The 21,934-nt window shown below is 41.6% G+C and overlaps 2 protein-coding genes across 2 annotated transcripts; both read left to right on the top strand.

The window, feature by feature from the left end:
* The first annotated feature begins 499 nt into the window (after positions 1-499).
* usp40 (ubiquitin specific peptidase 40) lies at positions 500-17,988 on the top strand. Its single transcript, XM_054796169.1, has 31 exons — positions 500-1,187; positions 1,254-1,321; positions 2,525-2,638; positions 4,553-4,717; positions 4,795-4,941; positions 5,044-5,187; positions 5,258-5,386; positions 5,466-5,582; positions 5,679-5,786; positions 6,095-6,265; positions 6,334-6,469; positions 8,100-8,181; positions 9,095-9,266; positions 9,336-9,420; positions 9,495-9,565; positions 9,995-10,377; positions 10,471-10,618; positions 10,690-10,738; positions 12,149-12,202; positions 12,407-12,495; positions 12,610-12,696; positions 14,182-14,218; positions 14,305-14,369; positions 14,480-14,554; positions 14,620-14,808; positions 14,884-15,002; positions 15,080-15,145; positions 15,944-16,157; positions 16,278-16,373; positions 16,464-16,555; positions 16,893-17,988. Exons 1-31 carry the CDS (start codon positions 983-985, stop codon positions 17,011-17,013), a joined length of 3,798 nt encoding a protein of 1,265 aa, XP_054652144.1. The 5' UTR covers positions 500-982; the 3' UTR covers positions 17,014-17,988.
* Positions 17,989-18,685: 697 nt separating this feature from the next.
* Positions 18,686-19,658, top strand: fabp7a (fatty acid binding protein 7, brain, a). The gene is made up of 4 exons (XM_054796176.1): positions 18,686-18,832; positions 19,025-19,197; positions 19,283-19,387; positions 19,504-19,658. The coding sequence occupies exons 1-4, from the start codon at positions 18,760-18,762 to the stop codon at positions 19,552-19,554; spliced, it is 402 nt and encodes a 133-aa protein (XP_054652151.1). The 5' UTR covers positions 18,686-18,759; the 3' UTR covers positions 19,555-19,658.
* The last annotated feature ends 2,276 nt before the right edge of the window (positions 19,659-21,934 follow it).

Raw genomic sequence — 21,934 nt, 5'->3', positions numbered from 1 at the left:
ATATATTATATATATTTTTTATCATTTATATTCATTGTAAATCATGGAACGTTTAGAAAGACGAAAGTTTCCGGAGAGGAGCAAACTTCAGCAGGATTGCATGAGTGGTGAGAAACATGCCCTGCAGGATGAAATGTACACATGTTTTTCATTCCTTTACATTTCAGGCTTCTTGCAGATATCTAGTGAGGTATCTGGCAGCTTGGTATGCTTTTGTGCACACGCATATAACCCTAAGGCTCATGGTTGTCAATCTCAAAACACACTCTCATACACACAATAACGCGCTGTGGGGCTTGTGGGAAATTGAGTCTTTATTGTTAGAATTATCAAGAGGAATTACAACTTATATGCATTTCTCAATAAATAATATAGAAGTACGAAAATAATTGGACGATAAACACAGGAAGTAATGTACTACTATACACGAATTTTGTAAATTTAATAAATAAAAATAACTTGAGAGCGAATGAAACTACAAGTACCGCAATGCAATGCGACCACTTCCTGCCAGAAAACAAGATGGCTGCCCGCTATGCACCGACGGCGTTTTTATTTACGTTTGTCGCTTTGGGACTAAAACAAGATAAGGCAGGCGTTTTGCACATTTCCAAATATATTTAAATGTGCGTACTTTATTGGCGCTTTGGTACGCAATCTTTTCTTTTTCAGGACGTCGTCCGGTACTGACTGGCAGATTTTTCATTTTCGCTGACCGAGCGGGGAAGCCAGATGAGAGAGCGTTACTCAGTAGTCATTGACTTTATTTTACTTAATTAGTATAAAAGCATTGCTGCCACTTGGACGCATTTACTCGCTCACGTTTCCGTGTCGCTATTATGTTCAGCCCCGTCAACTCCGCTTACTTCCGCGTCAGTCCGGCCACTGTCAACAGAGAACTGGGCAAGACCAAGATGAGATAGCAACAGGTGGCGTGGCGCGTTTACACGGTCGGTGAAGCCAAAACGAAACAAAAAACGTCATGTTTGGAAATCTTTTTGAAGAAGAAGAATGCGAAGAAGGGTCCTCTTCCTCCGCTACTCACTCCGGTGGGAGGGCTGCCAAGGGGGGAGATGAGCCCCCAGCTCCTCGAGGAAGGAGCAACCTCTGCGGCATCAGGAACCAGGGAGGGACCTGCTACCTCAACTCTCTGCTCCAAACACTCCTGTTCACCCCCGAGTTCAGAGGTGAGAGGTCACACGTGAAAAATGATTATATCTGCCAACTGTGTTGTTGATTTGATCTCTGTGCAGAGGAGCTGTTCAGTTTGGGGACCGACGAATTGGGATGTCTTGAAGACAAAGACAAAACAGGGGCCAAAGTAAGTGATGCGAAACATGTCCGCATATACTGTTCACTGAAAAGCCTTCACAAATATAACAATGCTCTTTCTCCAGCTCTTATATTGGTCAACACAAACAGATTCTATAACAATGAGAGCGATTAGAGCAGTGGTGCCCAAAGTGCGGCTAGGGGGCCATTTCTGACTTTATAGAAATAAAATCAAAAACACCAAAATGGGAAACTAGAAAAGCACTCGGAGAGCGCAGACCTCCACCAAGCGCCATAGTTCCCCGCATATTGTGATTTACACCATAAATATTAGTCCTACATTTATTTAATCGACATATTTAGATTGCTAATGTTAGCATACTAGCAATGATAACATGCTAACGTTAGCATGCGAACACCGAGCATGATAGCGCAACATACTGGGAAGCCTAATTTTCCAGAACAAGTTGAGAATTTGGACTTTGGAGCTGTCTGAATCGGTTGAGATATGTGGAAGTAGTTAGAACTCTTTAGATCAAAGGCATTTTGCATTCTGAAAAATGGGAATGTCGAGAAAAATGGGAATTCTTGATATGTGGAAAATGGCCCAAAATGAGGGATTTTTTGTGCTGTAGCTAATAGCAAGAATGTCCTGACTTTGTTGAACAAGTGGATTTTGGAATGAGGTGAATCGGTTGAGAAATGTGGAAGTAGCAGTAGGTAATGGCAGTTTTAGGGAAAAGTGTGAATTTTGGGAAAATATTTTTAAGTTTTTTTCATTATAAATATAGGTAACCTGAATGTCCTGCACGTGGTGAACATTTTGATGTTGGAATGGCTTGAACCGGTTGAAAAATGTGGCAGCAGTAGCAGGTAATAATTATAGTTGTAGGAAAAAGGGTGAATTTTGGGAATCCAAAATCCATTCCGAACTTTTCAAGTTATTTTGAACACAGACAGATAAACGCCGGCGAAACATAACCTCCGTGCTGTGCTTGGTGGATGTAATAACAGAAAGGCACAATGTAAAAGAAAAAGCTGAAATGTGTGGGTGGGTGTCCCGCCACAAATAAATAAAACAAATATGTAAGAAACTCAGTAATCTTATTTGCCTTTGTATCCCATGTACTGTATCTGGACACTATAGGATACTCTGTGGTTAATTGATTGAAGGCGTTATTTGGAGCATTTATGGTAAGTGGGCGTGAGAGTTGCTGTGAAGTGTCATAAGGCTTATTCTCGTGCTCATCAGGTCCGAGTGATCCCACTGGAGCTCCAGAGACTTTTTGCTCGTCTTCTGCTGGTCGACCAGCAGAGTGCCTCCACCGCTGATCTCACTGACAGCTTTGGCTGGAACAGCAGCGAGGTTAGTGTTCCTGAGAGGCTCATGTTACTTGCGTCCTTCTTAGCAATGGATTTATCATCATGCGCTCATGCCGTGATGGTTCAAGGGATGCTGGACGCAGAAGAGAGGTCTGGCGAGCCTGCAGAAGGAAAGAAGGCATTTCATTTTTGTCCAGAGGCACTCCAGCTGCATTGGGATTGCACAGAGACTCATTACTAACCACCAGAAGATTTACTATGGGGTCGTCTACGGTCATGCTTTTCTTTGCGTCCAAATGATACAATTGGCTCTTGTGCAGTTACAGGGAATATTATTTAAAATAATTAATATATTTGAAAACTTTAATTTTGCTTGTGGCTGATGAAAGTTGGTCACACTGGCACACATTGGTTCTGTGTGCACGCATGGCTGTGTGTGTGTGCATGTGCACGTGTCTGCGTACGTGTGTAGACTAATGCAGATTCTGCAAAGCATGCATGAATCACTTTCTATCATCATTGCGCACCAAGTGGAGTTGCAAGCTCCTCCCTCACTGCTTCCTCCCAACTGCAAAAAAACACTGCATCAAGTAGCGACAGCAGAGCAGCTTGTTTGTAGTTCTAAACATTTTTCATGGTGATAGTGACTTTTTAGAAATGTTTCATGGCCATCATGGTCGGCATGGACCATTACGTCATTAAGCGCCGCCCCCACCTAACTCACCACAGTTACTTATCACCTATAATGTGAAAATTGTCCAATCTCATTTTAAACAGCAAATATGACAAATTGTACTAATTTTAAACAAAATGAAACCCTGAAATTAGAAAATGCATGTTTCTATTGTCTAATTACAATGGTGTGACAAACGCTGCTTATAATGGAGGTTAATGGGGTGTTTTCCAGTAGAATGTGAATATGACAAATGGGACTATTTTTCAACAAAATCTTTTTAATTTTCTGACGTTTTCATGCTGGTGTTTTTGTGTACGGTATATACAGTTTTGCAGAGGTAACAGTGGCGATGATAGAAAAAAATAAAAGCAATAAAATAAAACGTTTTTGAAAATACAGTACTGTACAGTCATCCCTCGTTTATCGCGGTTAATTGGTTCCAGACTCAACCGCGATCAGTGAATTTCCACGAAGTAGGATTCAATATTTTAAAATAAGGAATATTTTGTTAGACATAATATAGTAGACATTATAAGAGTAAATAAGCCATTTAAGACATTATTAAATGTGTCACAGTAAATGTGTTCCCTAGCATCACGTCTGGCCCTTGTTTCACCAAACACTGACACCTAGTGGCCAATGTGGAATACAATACAGTACTACATTCACAATTACTGTAGTGCTTCTTTTGTCTTGTATTTGTGTTTTAGTTCATTGTTTGTTCCCAGAATAAGTACCATTTGCTTAAATATGCTTTTTTTTTTTTTTTTTACAAATAATGGGAAATATTCTACCACAAAACAGCATTCATTTATTAATTATTTTTGGAAAAAACGCGATAGTGTTCGAACTGTGACGTAGCGTGGGATGACTGTGTATGCCCCAAAAGCCAAACAAAACTTGGAGTTCAAACGGTCATCACGCATGACGACACACGATAAGTCGGCAAATCTCGTAAGACTTCACATCGTATTTTTTTTGTGAACAGTACCAGTGATGGCAAAGAGAGGAAATGTGTGATGATAACCATAGAACAAAAAAAGGGACTTCCTGTGACAGAAAAGTGTCTTGCTGCTCAGTGCAATATGGTTAATTCAATGAATTAAACACCAGTAGCATGGAGCTTAAATGACACATCCACCTCTCTATGATGTGTATGTCAGGCATCGTCAAGGGAATTGTTCCTACTTTTACTGAATTAAGTCACTTTACATTAGTTCCTATGTGATTCGTATTGTAATTACAACCTTCTGCCCCTGAATTGAACTCTTTCTGTCACAGGGAACAAACCAGCATGATGTGCAGGAACTCAACCGCATTCTCTTCAGCGCCTTGGAGCACTCTCTTGTGGGCACCTCCGGGAGCACACTCATCCACCGCCTGTACCATGGCACCATCGTCAACAGCATCGTCTGCAAGGAGTGCGGGAACGTCAGCCAGCGACAGGTCCCTGTCCTCGCTGATGGCGCGTAGCGTTGAGGAAAATCCACATGAGCTAAATGGGTGTCGGCGTCTCTCTTTAGGAGGACTTCCTGGATCTGACGGTGTGCGTGTGCGGCGTGTCCAGCCTGGAGGAGGCTTTGTGGAACATGTTTGTGGAGGAGGAGATGTTTGAAGGCAATAATCTGTACCGCTGTGCGCTGTGTAACAGGCTGGTCACTGCCGCCAAGGTGAGACATCATGTTTAAAAAAAAAAAAAAAAAAAAAAGGACTTTTGTCTTTTCAGTTGTTCACAATTGTTGTTGTTTGCTTTCTATTGCTGTTCCCCGAAGTCTGCCAAGCTGCAGAAGCTCCCTCCATTCATAACCATGTCCTTGCTGAGATTCAGCTTTGACTTTGCTAAATGTGAGCGCTACAAGGAGACGGGTCGCTACAGCTTCCCACTTACCATCAACCTACGACCGTTTTGTGAACAGGTACCACGCCGCATCTAACACTCTGTAGTCACATTTGAGCATCGTGACTCAGCTGCGGTTGTGCCTACAGGCTGATGGAGTTGCCGCCGATTACTCCTACGAGCTGTTCTCTGTGATTATCCATAAGGGCGGCTGCTATGGCGGCCATTATCATGTTTACATCAGGGACATTGACCGACTTGGCCATTGGGAGCCGCCGGTGAGAGGAACTATAACCTGGATGTTTGCATTCAAGAATTCTACACTTGTGTCTGCAAAGTATCTCTTTGTTATGTCAGGTGGAGGACAACAAAACAAGGACGCAGAGGAACGTCAATCAAGAAGTCAAGGAAGTGCGCCAGACCAAACTTAATGAAGATGACCCTTTGTGTGTCCTCACAGCGATTATCTCCCAGGTATGACCTCAAAGGATCATCTTCCCCTTTCTTTGGCTTTTGTTGCATCATTGATGCAACCAATCCATGCACTTCATTTCCTGCTTTGTTTTGTAGGAGCCCTCAAAGAGCGTCCTATTGGACCAGCTGGGCCAGAAACTCATGGAGAAGATTGGTTCCTCCTGGAGTAAAACCTTCAGGAAGTCCTGTGGCCCCATTGGCAAGGTGTTTTTCTTTCTTTCTTTTTTTTTATAATCACCCTCTTGAGTGCAAGAAGCATGTGGTCAGTTAGTTTAGTTAGCAGGAGAACAAAAATAAGCAGCAAAAACAATTTTCACTTACTTACTGAATCTTTCCACAAAACTAGCGAGAATTAATTTAATCTAACTTTTCTTACTTCCATTGCGGCTAAGCGGGGCAGTGACCCACCAAATCCAACAGTTGGAGCTTCATGACTTTTTTTTAACGCAAATTACTGTCTCTGTACAGTACTGAACTAAACATCTTCCTTGATTTCTTCTTCTGTCAAACAGTTCCTACAGTCACACGGTGATCTTTTCATGCTGGTTTCTAACGGTACTCGAGTGGCACTGAAGGCAAACCTGCCTAGCCCTATCACGAGCGAGCCCCCTGGACAAGCGGATCGCTCTGCGAACGAAGGCCCAGAATGTGGTGCTGTTGAAGGGCCGAAGCCTGAGCAGGAGGTGTGCAATGATGACATGACTTGAAACTGGCATGAGGAGTTTTAAAAGCAGTCGCTATGAATCCACAGGGTGACCACTGGTTTGACTTGAATGACGCTGCTGTGACCTCCATCGGGGTGTCGGACATAGAGAAGCAGTTCCAGGGCAAAGAGAGTGCCTACATGCTGTTCTACAGAAAAACACAGCTACATCGGCCCACTGGAGGTAACGGACCATTGCTAAACAGTATATATATCACTAGGGCTGTCTTCGACTAAGGGTTTTCATAGTCAAATCTGATTTGTACGATTTTGTCCATAGTCAAAGAGCACCACTAATGGCGATCTCTACAAATAATAAGGTCTCATTTGCGACTTTTTCCACCTCAGCTAAAACACTCAGATAAACAAATGCACATGGTAGGTGTGCAACAGTGCTTTGTATTTATATTTATTTAGTGACACAGAAAGCAGTTGACATCGATGCACAGACCGCTGTTCTATCAGCCCAAAGTGTGTGGCGGTTGGCTAGCTCAATAGCATTGTCTGGTACTCCTCTGTTTAGTCATCCATCCATTTTCTATACCGCTTCATCCTCATTAGGGTCGCGGGGGCATGCTGGAGCCTATCCCAGCTGACTTCGGGCGACAGGCGGGGTACACCCTGGACTGGTCGGCAGCCAATCGCAGGGCACACATAGACAAACAACCATTCACACTCACATTCATACCTATGGACAATTTAGAGTCGCCAATTAACCTCACCTGCATGTTTTTGGGAATGTGGGAGGAAGCCAGAGTATCCGGAGAAAACCCACACGCATACGGGGAGAACACAGAAATGCCCAAGGGAGAATCGAACCCAGGTCTTCCCGATCTCCAGGCTGTTCCTGTGTTGGCCAACACATTGTCAATGTCAATGTAAAATTCCCCAGATAATTTTGGCTAATTTTTATAAGAATATTGTTTAATAAATTCAATTCTGTAACATATCCGTTCAAATAGCTTCACTTCTGTGAATGTAAAAGGCCATTTTCACAAACTTGTTGCTTGTTGCTGAAGCAAATCCTGGTCAGGTAACAACAGCTAAAGCCTGAACTTGATAGTGCTAGTCGTGCTTGTGTTAATTACGTGTGGCATTCTTCCGGCATATAGGAGGCTCTTCCAGCCACAACAGAACCTCCTCACCGTCCCCGAGACCCAGGTCAGCCCTCTCTGGGACACACCCAACTCCAAGCCGGCACATATATTTGTAGTTCTAAACATAATCAATAATGTTTTAATAATCATAATCATAATGTTTTTTTGAATCTATCCTACGAGGTTATGTTTTTTCCCTACATCTCTTAAAACATCATACTGTATGCAAATAAACTGCAAACTAGCCAATGACACCACCTAGCTGCTTCCAGGACAGCCAATAGCTACTTTTCTTACTGAGGAGTTGGCAACATTGATGCCAACCACCATAATACCGAAGAAGAAGAAGACATTTGTAGACGGTCCCTGCGCTCCTGTCTCGCTGACTGCTTCTCTTAGAGATCAATGTAAGTCAGACTGCACAGAAGACGGCTCGTTTTGATAAAAACCGGGTTGTAGCTGTTTGTCTGTGTTGCCACGGTTAAAAAGAGGTATGGTTTGCTATGTAAGAACCATTGGCTTGTGAGTTATTGATCCCGGAGGTTTGAATCTGTGAATACGTTTCTAAATTTACCGCAGTATGTAGTCAGCATGGTACAATCCTGATCACATGACATTTTTATATGATTCCACTGCGAGATTTATAGTCAAACTCTTCCGAATGAAATTGTCGAGTAGTCAACTACTCTAAGACGGCTCTTCTGCTTTCCATTGCAGCTCTCAGCAGCCCTCAGTACAAAGTTCCTCATCATCTCATACGGATGGCAGAGGAGGAGAACATCAAACTGCAGAAGATGCGGTACAGAATCACGTTTTACAACTACATTAGATCCTCGTAGATCCTCGCCTATTCGTGGTTCGGCACTCGCGCCCACACATACAGTATTTGGAGATTTTTTTCTCTCTTTTACAATGCAAATATGTACTATTTTTACAGTAACTTAAATCAAAATGTGATGGTTTTGTAAGTACAATGCTGCATACTGTATGTCTGAAATAGTTTAATGTATAAAACTGAATTTAAATGTGTTTCATAACTCCTGCAAAGTGACTAACAGGCATGCATTTTGACCACTGTATACGGTCGTACACCTTGCCGCTCTCGCCGCTGTGCATAATTACAAACATGCAAACACATTTATTGAGCACAAAATACATTTGTTTGCTCGATCAATTTTATTTATTGCTTTAGTTTAATTTCTGCCCTTTCTACATCAAAATGAAGACACAAATATAACTACGTAGACGTTCACCTCCAAAAAATATCTTGGCGCAAAAGTAGGGGTGCCCAAAGTGTGGCCCAGGGGCCATCTGCAGCCCTTGGCTCATTTGTTGTTGTATCGCTGCAGAAAAATTGTACAAATACAGCAAAAGGCACAATGAGAAAAAGCTGAAATGCTCTTTCTTTTTTAGAGGTGGGGGTAGATCTTGTGCAGGTTCACGGCCGAGACCAGGGATCTTGGGCTGGTGATCACTGGCTAAGAGCATCAAAAATAGGCATTTTTATTGTTTTTATGGGTGTGTCCATTATTCGCGTTTTTTGCCATTCAGGGATTTTGGAACATAACCCCCACGAATAGCGGGAATCTACTGTATCACAATAAAGTTTTGACAATCAGCATAAAGCCAAAGCAATGTTGAAACTCATTACTCTACACTCACGAGCCGTTATTGTCTTTTAGTGCTCTAAACCAACAATGTTTCCATCACAGGGAGGACTATGAGGCCAGTAATAACAGCTTTGAGCTTCGTCTCCACCTGGCGTCCTCTTACAGGCTAATAAACGGAACCCTGCAGCCTGTTAGCAAAGAGCCCAATGTAGCCACCACACTCGCTTTTGATCGCAGGAAGACCGTTGGAGACCTGCGGTTAGCTATATATCAGGTAAGATCATTTATATAAATACTTGATGTTCAACAGCAGACAGACATAAGCATTATGTTGTATTGTTAGGAACAGGAACAATGGGAAGGAGACATGGCTCTGACTGTGGCCAAGATGCTTCCAGCAGGCCTCCACCTGTACAATACTCTCACAGGTTAGGCACTGAAGAGAACACCTCCTCTGTGGAATGGAGAGCATTTTTGTAACTTATATTTTGACTTGTTGCAGATGACAGTGCCTCGCTGTACAGTGCCGGCCTCTGTGCCAACTGTGACCTGTTTGTTTGGAACGGCCGAGAGGTAAGAACCTGGCAAAAAATGGTCAAACTGCTAACCATATACAGGATGATGTTATGCTATTTTTTTCCATAATAATGTGTTCTAATTTTATTTCACATAGGTGTTCATTTAGCTTTTTTTCTAGCAAAATTGCCCAATCGGAGCCGTACCAATACAGCAGATCTAGCAGCTTCCCTGTGCCCTTTACACAGAACCCAACAAAGTGGGATGTTTGTGTGCCACTGTGTGGAGTTTCCCACAGAGACACCGCTTCCCCCCCCCCGACTACATTTGATTAGAAGCATAACAACATCAGCACCACCGATGCGTGTGACATTGTGCGACACCCCTGTCCTAGTGTTGTGGGATTCCTGTACTCACAAGCAGATTCCCGCCTCTGTTACACCTCTGAAGTGTTTGTTTGTTTACAATGGAATCCGATCTTCTCAGGTATGTGGTGCAGGTATCCTTACCGGAGCCGAGTGGGAGCCGGTGTTGCTAACGGTCGTCCGACCCTTTGTGGAACCACCCGGAGACCATGTGAGGATGGAATTTGAGGAGGCCACAAGCGGCGGGCTTAAAAAGGAGGCCAGAGCGTTCGCAGGCGGCGCCACCCTCGGGGAGGTGCGGGAAGCCCTGGGCCAGCCCGTTGGGAGTCTGCTGTGTCAGGAGCGCTCGGGGGCTAAAGTAGGAGAGCACTGCACAGGCGAGGGGGGCGGCGCCAGCGGTTGGCGAGTGTTCCCACCCGACGACATGCAGCGGACACTGAAGGAGCTGTCGCTGAAAGACGGAGACGCTCTGTTGGTGCTGGAGCCGCAGTCATGTGATAGCAGGTGCATCACGTGTGTGTGTGTGTGTGTGTGTGTGTGTGTTATTTAATGACATTGTTTTCTATTTTTAACTCCGCCCATGTCTGTTTTGTTCAGCATGTTCACGTTAAACGGAGACGTGGTCACCGTGATGACGCCGTCAGACTGCCGCTGGCTCCAAGTGGAGTTTTGCTCAGCGCATGGTGGCGGAGGAGGCGACGTGGACGAGAGGAGGATAGTCAAGGTTCCTGCAACAGGAAATATGGTCAGTTGTTTTGTGCACTTTTGGTTTTTTTTCCTCTTCATCTTTGCTGATTTGAAATGATGTCTTCACAGCTGCTGTGTGATGTGAAGCAGAGGGCCATTGAGGAGCTGCAGCTTCCCAGTAAGAAGCTTAGTTTAGACTTAATACTCATCAATGTTATTTATTCAGCATTTCTAACCAAAAATTGGTCTTGCTATGTGCTCTTCTGTGACGATGCATCAATGTTAGATGAAAATTCAAAGTAATTATTTTATACAAAATTGTCAGCTAAATGCTGAGGAAACGCCTTCATATTAGATATTAAAATAAAATATTTGTAATTAATTGTACTATTTATTTATTATTTTATTATAGTGTTACAACAATAATAATAAGGATATTATGTTTTGATTTATAATAAATATATATATATATATATATATTTATACATTTATACATTTATTTTAGAATTATTTTATTAAAATATATCTGAAATAATGTAAATGGACATGGACAGAATTTCTAGGCACAGCCAAGGCGTCAAGGGAGTCCAGTTGGGGGACCTTAGGATCTCGTCTCTGCTATTTGCAAGCGTTTACTGGGGCGGTTTGCATCTGAGGGTGAAGCTTCTGGGATAAGACTCAGCACCTCCAAATCCGAGGCCATGGTTCTCAGTCGGCAAAAGGTGGATTGCTTCCTCCTGGTTGGGAATGAGGTCCTGCCCCAGGTGGAGGAGTTCAAGTATCTCAGGGTCTTGTACATGAGTGAGGGAAGGTTGGCGCATGAGGTTGTCTGTAGCAATGCGGTCGCCGTACCGGACCGTCGTGGTGAAGAGAGAGCTGAGCTGGAAGGCAAAACTCTCAATTTACTGGTCGATCTATGTTCCCACCCTCACCTATGGTCATGAGCTTTGGGTCGTGACCGAAAGAACGAGACCGCGGATACAAGCAGCTGAAATGAGTTTCCTCCGTAGGGTGGCTGGACTCACCCTAAGAGATAGGGTGAGGAGCTCAGTCATTCGGGAGGGGCGCTGCTCCTTCACATCGAGAGGACCCAGTTGAGGTGGCTCGGGTATCTAGTCCGGATGCCTCTTGGACGCCTCCCTGGTGAGGTGTTCCAGGCATGCCGAGCTGGGAGAAGGCCCCGGGGCAGACCTAGGCCACACTTCTTTTTCCCTCTTTTTATTAAATGGATGATTTGTCATTGTTAAGAAACATGCATTAAAATAACTGTTAAAAAAACCCAACCTTTTAATTACATTTAATGGCACATTATGGCTGATTCAAAGTAAAGTAATTATGTGAGGCTTGTTTATGACGCCATATTGCTTCTAACATATCGGACATTTTCCCGGGTAAAAGGTAAAAAATAAGCTCTAATGAGGCAATGTCATGATATTACCTCAAAGCACAAAGTGTCCAATAGGATAGGAATAGGGGGCATGTTTGCATGATATTTGGAGATTGCTGTGATGTGTTCGTCAACGTTTAGGCCCAGAAACAAATCTCAGCATTCACTTGCTGTTTCTGAGTATCCCTCTTCCCTCACCAGGTGCACAGTACTGTCTGAGGCAGGTGGACCGCATAGGGAAACTCCTTCCTCCAGGTATTCTATTTGATGTGTTTCATCGCTGCACACAGCTTGGAAATCCCCTCCCGTTTGGTCCTTCTTGCGCTCTCTAATTTTGCCCCCTCATTAAACTCTTAAAAGCTACACCTCCCTTGTCATTTTCTACCTTTTGAGTCCATTGAACTTTTTTTCCCCCGCTTAAGTGGCGTTTACGACGCCTCCCTCTGGTTGTTTGAACAGTGTGCGAGGAGCTGAGCGTGCGGGAGGCCGGCGTACGACTCATGACCACCATGACGCTTTGTCTGGGATGCGCCCCTCAGGCCTCGCAGGTTTGTTTTATTGTTTTTATGGAAACTCTAGCACAGGTGCATCATCAATCATGCGTATAAAAGATAAGCGCTAGAAGTGTGATAAATGTTTCTTGCATGCAATGCTTTTTGCAGCTTTTCCTGCACTTCTCTGTGGGTGCAGCGCCCTCTGCTGGAATAGAGATGGACATCATCGTAGAGAGGACTTGCACTGTTAAAGAGGTAAAGCTGGTATTATGTTTTTGCTGCGGAACCTCCAAAATGGAACACAGTTATTTTTGTGAGGCTGGTTGATTTCCAATGCAGTGGAACCTGGGTTTTTGTATGTCCCGGTTGTCATAGGATTCGATTTTTTCTTTAGGATTCTAGTAGGATTCAATATTAATAAATGGAATATTTTTGTAGTTAGAGCATAGAAAACATTTTTTATGCCTTTCTAAAAAAAATTTTTTACCATTATTAGAGCCATGTAGACATGATAGTCACTTTTACGCTCCTATTATTATTTATTTATGCCACATTGCTAGTTTGCAGGCTACAGGATCACTGCAGGGACACAAGATGGCCACGGCTGCGTAGCATGCTAGCGAGCTAACCAGTTAGCCTCCAATTTATTTATTGTAAACTTAAAGGGTTTAAAACAGAGTGGGGAAGAAAGACAAAATAAAAAGCCAAAAAACTTACCACTTCCGATAGGATAAGAGGAGAACTTTTTTCCACTCTATACTGTCAGACATCGCATGGCTGACTCCATAAACTGTGAAGGCAATCGAATCTCATGTCATGTCTCATCAATGTTTTGTGTCAATACTGACGCCTAGTGGCCAGAATAGTACATATAACTTTTTTGACTAAGCGTCAATTGGCAGCCACGAAAATGTAATCACTTATTAATTAATTTTTGAAAAACAACAATGGAGTGACGGAGCGATATCGCGGAGGGACGACTGTATATGTTTTGGAGTTTGTACACTGTCTTGGTTATTGTCCAGCCGAGCAGTGGCCAAACAAAGCATCCAAGCGTTGGTGACTGGGTACCTGTGAAGAAATACCCTGTGACGAAAACCGAGGTTCCATTGTATTGCGTTTATTTTATTGTGATTTTTTTTTAATTATTTAATTTATTATGTATTTTATTTATTTGTCTTGTTTGTATTTGTTTCTATTTTTATTATCATATTTCATCATATATACAATCATTATATTTTATAATCACTCATTTATAAATTCTATTTATTTTGAATAATTTTACTCTTATACAAATTTTCAGTAAGAGTTGAGTAAGTTGAGTTCAGTAAGAGTAACTGTCGCCATCATAAAACCTTTAACGGTATTTATTATACATTAAATGTCATGCAAGTGTAAAAATAAGTTAAGCACTCGCTGTATAATAAAACCTGCTCTGCTCTGTCTTTGAAGACGCCTGACTTGCAGGTCTTCGCACAGCAACAACGTCACCTAGTGGCCTTGTGTAGATACTGCTGGAATTAAGAAGTTGTGTACTTGCTTGGTAAAATTAGTTTGTGTATGTATTTGCATTAAATTGTATTAGATGCAGCGCATACTGTACTGAACAACCAGACCCTTTCATATATTGTAATCTATGGTTATCGGTACACTTTTTACTCATTTGCCGTCAATGGCATCACACAAAAAACTACTTTAAAGAGCAGATGAAGCATTATATTTATTTTATTTGACTTGCAGTGTCTAAAGGCGATGCTGGATGCTGTTGGACTTGATGGTAAATTGTATTTTATTTCATTTTTTCCATATTGTATACATATACAAGTGTACTAAAGGCTGCTTTTAAATGAAATGGGTTTGCAGGCACCTGTTGGCATTTGAGGAGGCTGGATTGGTGCGAAGAAGTGGGAGAGGCTCTGATTGAGGAGGTGGGTAGTCCTAATCAGTTATATTCCTGTTGATTAGGTGTACTTTTACACTACTTTTAAGCTGCATCGTTCATTATCGTCATCATGGCAACAACCTGTTTCCTCCTCAGCATGCATCTCTGTCAGAGTTGAAGATAAACAACGGAGAGACGTTAGTCGTCACGGAAGGTCAACTTCCTCCAAAGGTAATTTCCGCTTTTTTCTCTGTGTGGGTTCGTCCTGCATTGTGTCATCTTCTCTTTCCAATCAGGGTTTTCTCAAGCTGTCCATGTGGCTCCCTATGGATGCAGCGAGCAGCTTCACCGACAACAGCCACACAGAGGAGCATGCGGCGGAGCTTCAGGCTGCAGCTCAAAAACACGTTCATACCTCACAACTAACAAGTGTGGGACAACTGGAGATATCTGTGGAGGCCACTCTGGAGGACCTCAAGGCTCAGGTAATGTGGAGTTGTGGGATTCTGTGACCTCTGATGGCTCGCATTCTTAGATAATTAGTCTCTTTATGTCCACAGGTGTTGACGCTTCCTGCTCTCCAGGAAGCGTGTGTACCCGCCGCTGCCTTCCTGCGCTTGTGGGAGATGGAAGGACTCACCCCAGCACGCATACTCAGAGGACACCAAGTCACACTCAGGCCAGCACCTCCTTTCCTTCTACTTTATCTTTTCATTGGGCTGGAACGGTAACAGCATCACTTTGTCTCCTAACCAGGAAGCTAAAGCTAACTAGCGGCACAGACCTTTGCATACAGCAGCTGCAGAAAGCTGAAGATCTAAGGTGAGGCTGCTTCCATTTTAAAGTGGCACTTTCAAGACATTTATTTGATTTAATAGCTATTTTATTATATATTTCTGGTGTTTATTTTATACTGTATATGTGTTTGTAAAATAATAACTATTTAATTACTTTTAATGAATAATATTTCCTCTTTGTTGTGCTTTTATTCTTCTTTTAGACTACACTCCCCAAAGTAGTAATAATAAGAATTATTGTAATAAATCCAATCCATGTTTTGTCTACCAATACTATGCAATTGTATTTCTTTGTTGAATTCATATGCATCATTTGTAATTCATTATTCAACAGTTGTCTTGTAAGATTTGCCTTTCTAGACAAAAATGACTACGGTAATTATATCATTAATTTTATAAAGATAAAAACAAAATAATTATATTTTGTTAACCGTGCATTTGTATTTTCTTATGTTGTGTGTTGTATTTTTATATTATTACTAAAAGTCATGAAGAATTTGTGTTTGCTTATTTAATAATTACCTTGAAAGATTTGCTTTTCTTCTGAGGTTCTACACTCCTCATAAAATGTAAGACTAATAATTTACATTTAAAAATCTATTCATATATATTAATTAATTTCAATGTTGGATCAATTGAATCTATTTTTGGGGGGTGGGGTTCGTGCCATTAATGTGATAAGTAAAATGTACTTATTATAACATGATTTTGTTGGGCAACTTATATGCAACGTGTACAATAATATCAAGACACAGACTGGCGCTTGTCTGGTGGGATACATTGTGCTTGTTTATGATTTTTATTTTTTTTCCTGCTTTTGTAGTCCTAAGGAGATACTGCTGAATGTTAAGATGGGGATACCCGGGGAGCGGTGCTACTACCCTCCAGAGGAGCTGATTTGGGATGCGTCGCGGGACTCGTCGCCTCGCAGCTTGCGCACCTGTGTGGCCGCATGCTACGGCCTGTCACCTGACTCTCTGCTGCTGGCGAAACACCACCCAGACAAGCACACTTGGGAGGAAATCATCTCCAGCTGGGTGAAACTACAAAGATGCTAGTTTTAGAAAAGTTACAAGTGATGAGTTTCATGCAAGTCTTGTTTTTTGGGGGTTTTTTTTGCGTTGTTGTTGTTGTTGAAATTATTATTTTTTATTTAGAGCCAGCAGGTGTCCAAGAAGAAAAAGAAGAAAAAGACGGAATCGCTACTAGGAGCGCCATTTCATCTCAAAGATAATGATGTAATTGGTGTCAAGGTAAAAAAGAACAACAATTAATAGAGTTAAAAATCATAATAATAATTAACAAAATTTCAATGATGTATTCCTTTATTTTTCGATTTACAGAACCTTTTGATTGACAACAAGGAGTTCTACACGCGGGAGGATGAACAAGGCCAGCAGAGGCTAAGAGAGCAGGCGGAACAACGAAGGAAAGGGTACGACACTTTTACTTTAGCCCCTTTCACACAGGCTTACACTGCATTTTTGGGGGTTTGGAGGTAGTATCAGAGCCGTAACAGAGGAGGGACGGTGCCTGTGTGAAAGGGTTGTAAAGTTTAACACCTGATACGTGTCTAATTCTTTGTTAGCATGATGCAGTGTCGCTATTGTAATATCCCACTTCACTGGCTTCTGTGTGAAAGGCACGGATGAGTAAATGTTAGATCTACCGTACCTTTGCGACGCCGATGCGCCAATTTTGCAGGATCCGTGTGTGAAAGAGGCTTGATTTGAACTGTAAATTGTGACGTTTCGTTGTTATGATTATGCTAGAGAGCAGGCTGCAGGACGTTCGGACTGTGCCGGATCTCAGAAGAAGGCCGGAGGAGACGCAAGGACCAAATCCAAGAAGCCAGAGGTGGCTCTGTCGATCAACGTCGGCGTCTTCAGGTAGCACGACACTGCCAGGAGCGCAAGGACATGTCTCAACTACCTGTCACTTACACACACAGTCAGGTGCCATGTTGCATTTAGGACAATCCTCTAGGCATCCGGCAGCCACTTTCCCCCCTCCAAGTCCTACACCTTAAAATCTGTATTTATCAAAATTCCTTACTGTTAGTATCATGGTTATTATAGTCATTTTTTCTTATTTTAATGTCAGGTTGACCCTCAGGAAAAAAAAACAACCTTGGGCAGTATGCAGTACCTTTTTTATGTTGTTATAACCAATCTGCGGTGATGATAACCATAGAGATCAGGGGGACTTCTTATAATTGACCAGCCAGTGTGGGCTTGACTTCCATCATTATAATTCTAAAGTTTGTGATGGATGATGTACAGTATTATAAGATATTTAAAGGGAGATAGAGGCCTTTTAAATTGATTAGTGCCGTTGATTCTCCCTACCTCACTTTTTGCCTCTCTGTCTACCTCTGCTTTCCCCCTTTTTATCACATGAAACAAACACGCTGCGTAGCAGTAAAGACGAAAATCTGACGCATTTCTTGTCATTTGATGAACGGTTGATCAATCGAATGGTGCAGTCTGAGACAAAATCATTTTTCTAACTTTGATGACACCTCATGAACTGACTTGATATTCTGTAAAAACATGAGTAAACACACTTTGTATTTAATCTTGGAACCGGAAATGTTCTTGCATGCGCTTGGTGTGAACTTCTACTAAAATGAAATATGAGTGAGGTTTGTTGTGCAGATTCATGGCAATAATTTGGCCTCAATTAGTGCTGAGAATTCACAAGTGGCAATTATTTCTTTTTTTCTCCGATGATGTCTAACAGTACATTTAGTTGTGTATGCTTTCTGATATATGAAACAGTTTACTGTAACAATACATCTGTGTCAAATTGAATCCCCCCATCCCCCAAAAGTATTTTTAACAACAATAAACATGTACACTATTGTCACTCATGTCATGCTTTTTGCTGGAATAATGGATATTTAATTTAGTATCATGCTTGCAACCTTTTATATTCATATAAATGAATAATTAATAAATATTTCTTTGTAACAGCAAAATGTATTATTTTTAAGTTTTATTTTTAACTTAATGTTTATTTTGCTCGTTTTTTAGATTAATTTGTAATTATTTGACAACAGATTGTTGTTAGATTAATTACTGACTGAATCATATAAATATTAAGTATTTTTATTTGTGACAACAGATTCTGATTAATAACTGACTTTATCATATTATCAATATTAATCAACGATTGTGTGTTTTTGTGCATTTGTACCCAATGAGGGATGAGTGGAATGAGTGAAGAGAATTTATGCATTTTTTCTTATGTAATATTTTCCGTTTTTACTTTATTTATATATAACTTGATCTTATTTATGTAAATATACATTTCATTTTATATTCTTGTGTATTTTTTGTTACAGGCAAATCACTGTTGTCACCACTGCGTTATCAATTGCCGTAACTATTATTTTTTTTCAAAAATAATCCTCACTATCCATCGTAAACTTTCGGTATTTTCCGGTCATTTACGATCACCCATTCATTTCTGACCAATCGGAGGCTACAAGGCTCTTCAGGAGACGTCCTCCAATCAGGTCTCTCGCTGCTGCTCGATCGCCCGCCTCCCTGCTGGAGTATTTATTTTAACTGAGCGGCACGCATGGACTTACTAGACGGACACTAGAGGCTCTGGAAAGCATTTAAAAGTGGAAAAATGGTGGACTCTTTCTGTGCTACGTGGAAACTGGTCGACAGCCAGAACTTTGATGACTACATGAAGGCACTGGGTAGGTTTGATTCACGAGCGTATATGTGCAAACGTACTGTTCCAATTTGTCATGGTGTAGATAGCTTGTGAGATAATATGCTCAGAATATCATTTTTTTTAAATCACAAAAACATTACTAATATTAATTTGCATTTGCATCCTTGAAGAAATTATTTTCTTCAATTTTATGGTAATTTTTAAATAATTGTAGGTGTTGGTTTTGCCACAAGACAAGTGGGCAATGTGACCAAACCCACAGTGGTGATCAGCAAGGATGGAGACAAAGTTGTGGTGAAAACTCTGAGCACTTTCCGGAACACTGAGCTCTCCGCTAAACTTGGAGAGGAGTTTGATGAGACCACACCTGATGACCGACATGTCAAAGTAAGATTGAATAGTTATTCAACGTATACTTTATTATTACTCACAATTCATGATTTTAAGCCAGAAAGGTTCTTTTTTTTTACAGTCCATCTTCACTATGGAGGGTGATAAATTTGTCCACGTGCAGAAGTGGGACGGCAAGGAGACCAGATTTGTCCGTGAGATAAAGGATGATGGGAAGATGGTGATGGTGAGGTTACATCATTTTGTATTGCCTCTGTCTTATCTCTACAAGTGCATCATAAAACACTTTTTATATGTTTTATATGCGTGTAATCTACCAAATCTTCTGCTGTGTGTTTTCAGACTTTGACCTTCCAGGACGTCCAGGCTGTTCGCACATATGAAAAGTCGTAATTATAGCATGATTTTTTTTTTAATTCTGTAATTTGCACAAATTGTCGCGGCAATTTGGGTGTCTCTTGTAGAAATGCGTGAAATAAAGTGGAATTATCATCTTGTGTTTATGGAGTCTGTTGACATAAAACAACAGGAACACACATGACATGACATGACATGGGCTGAGCACGGCCAGCTTGCAGGAGGATAATCAGATTTAGGCCGCGGTGGTGTCATTGCAACATTCGATCGGCGCGAGCCAACCCGCGGAGTGCATGGCGTGACACGTAACGGCCACGGCTGCCAAAATTTGCAACCAGCCTTTGCTCAGTCATGCAGCCTTTTTGTTTCTGGTGTGGCCGAAAAGGAGCCAAGTCTCAGCATGCGCTCAAAGAACGTCTGCTACCTGCAGTGGAAGTGGTTGAAACGTGCTCAAGATTGTCCTCTGCTGCTGCTGATGGTGGTTTCCCCACGCAGTCCCCCCGATATTTCGGAATAATAGTTCATTTTTACCGCTGGCACTAATCTCAGCAAGATTTTCATCTCTGTGTGTAATCTGTGTCAGCAGCACAGCAGAGCGACCTCGAGTAACCCCCCCTCCTCCCTGACCTCATTATAGGACAAGCGTTTAGATTGTCATTGGGTTCCTCCAGTCACACCAAATCAGCTGCAATATTTGTCATTACTTTGCTATATTCTTTTTAATCATGATGATAATCCATAAAGTATTGCAAGACATTTTATTATAGAAGGTCTTTGGTTAGCATTTTTGCAGTCAAGGCTTTAAAGACAGCAGTTCACTCAGGTCAGGTAGAGGATCTTTGACTGGCGTTGTTGCAGCACTTTCCGAAAAACAGATCTACTGTCACGTAGAGGATCTTTGACTAACATTATATTAGATTCCTCAAAACAGGAGATCTGTCGTATTGTGGATCTGTGACAAGTGATGTTGCAGCAGATTACTAAAAACAGACCTCCTGTAATCGAGGACTGACTAATGTTGTTGCAGCAAATTTCTAAAAAGAGCAGCACGCCTGTCATCTAGAGGATCTTTGACTAATGTTGCGGCAGATTGCTAAAAACAGCAGATCTCCTCTGTCATAAAGAGGATCTTTGACTAGTGTTACGGCAGTAGATTTCTAAAAACGGCAGATTCCCTTGCATGTAGAGCAGGGGTGTCCAAAGTGCGGCCAGGGGGCCATTTACGGCTCGTGAATGCTTTTTTATTGGCCCTCGGCACATGCTAAAAATATGATTACACATCCATTTTCTATACCGCTTCTTCCCTAATTAGGGTCGCGGGGGCATGCTGGAGCCTATCCCAGCTGACTTCGGGCGATAGGCGGGGTACACCCTGGACTGGTTGCCAGCCAATTGCAGGGCACATATAGACAAACAACCATTCACACTCACGGGCAATTTAGAGTCGCCAATTAAACTTACCTGCATGTTTTTGGAATGTGGGAGGAAGCCGGAGTACCTGGAGAAAACCCACACACACGGGGAGAACATGCAAACTCCACACAGAAATGCCCAGGGGAGAATCGAACCCAGGTCTTCCCGATCTCCAAGCTGTTACTGTGTTGGCCAAAGTGCTAACCACTAGACCACCGTGCGGCCCTATGATTAAACAATAAAATAAAAAAAGCGTCATTTTACAAGAATAAAGACTAAACGTTAAGGAGTGAAGTAAAAAGTAAAAAACATAGCATAAAGTTGAAATATTGCAGGAAAAAGTTGCAACATAAGAAACAAACCAAACAAAGAATTAAGTTGAAATTTTAGGGAAATGAGGTTGGGTAAAGGCTATAATGTTATGATAAAGTCAAAATATTATGAGAATAAGTTATATTAGTATGAGAAAAGAATGTACAAGTAGAACATTGAAATATTTGTAAACATAAAAAAACAGGCAAAAAGTAATATGAGGAGAAACTGTTCATAATAATAATAATAATAATACACTTTGTCACTGATAAAATGAATACATACATCTTATATGTGTAAATACTGTATAAAAATACATTACTGGTATATTAAATATTTTGTTGGTTTAAAAAAAAAAAACACACAAAAAAAACGTAAAAGCGGCCCCCGCTTCTTTTGATTTTTCAGTATGCGGTCCTGAGTGGAAATGGTTTGGACACCCCTGATGTAGGGGATCTTTTTGACCAGCCTTGTTGCAGCAGATTGCTTAAAAACATCAGATTTCCTGTCATAGAGAGGATCTTTGACTAGCATTGTAGCAGATTCGTAAATACAGAAGATTTCCTGTCATAGAGAGGATCTTTGACTAGCGTTGTTGCAACAGATTCCTAAAAACTCTGCTGACAGTGTCCCATCGTCGAGAGGATCTTTGCCTGGTATTTCTTGCCGTAGGTGCTTAAAAAAAGCAGCG

The sequence above is a fragment of the Dunckerocampus dactyliophorus genome, chromosome 13 (genome assembly GCF_027744805.1).
Source record: "Dunckerocampus dactyliophorus isolate RoL2022-P2 chromosome 13, RoL_Ddac_1.1, whole genome shotgun sequence".
In the NCBI taxonomy this organism is placed as follows: Eukaryota; Metazoa; Chordata; class Actinopteri; order Syngnathiformes; family Syngnathidae; genus Dunckerocampus; species Dunckerocampus dactyliophorus.
Note: the sequence above shows the minus strand (reverse complement) of the source record. Positions and strands in the feature narration are given on the sequence as shown.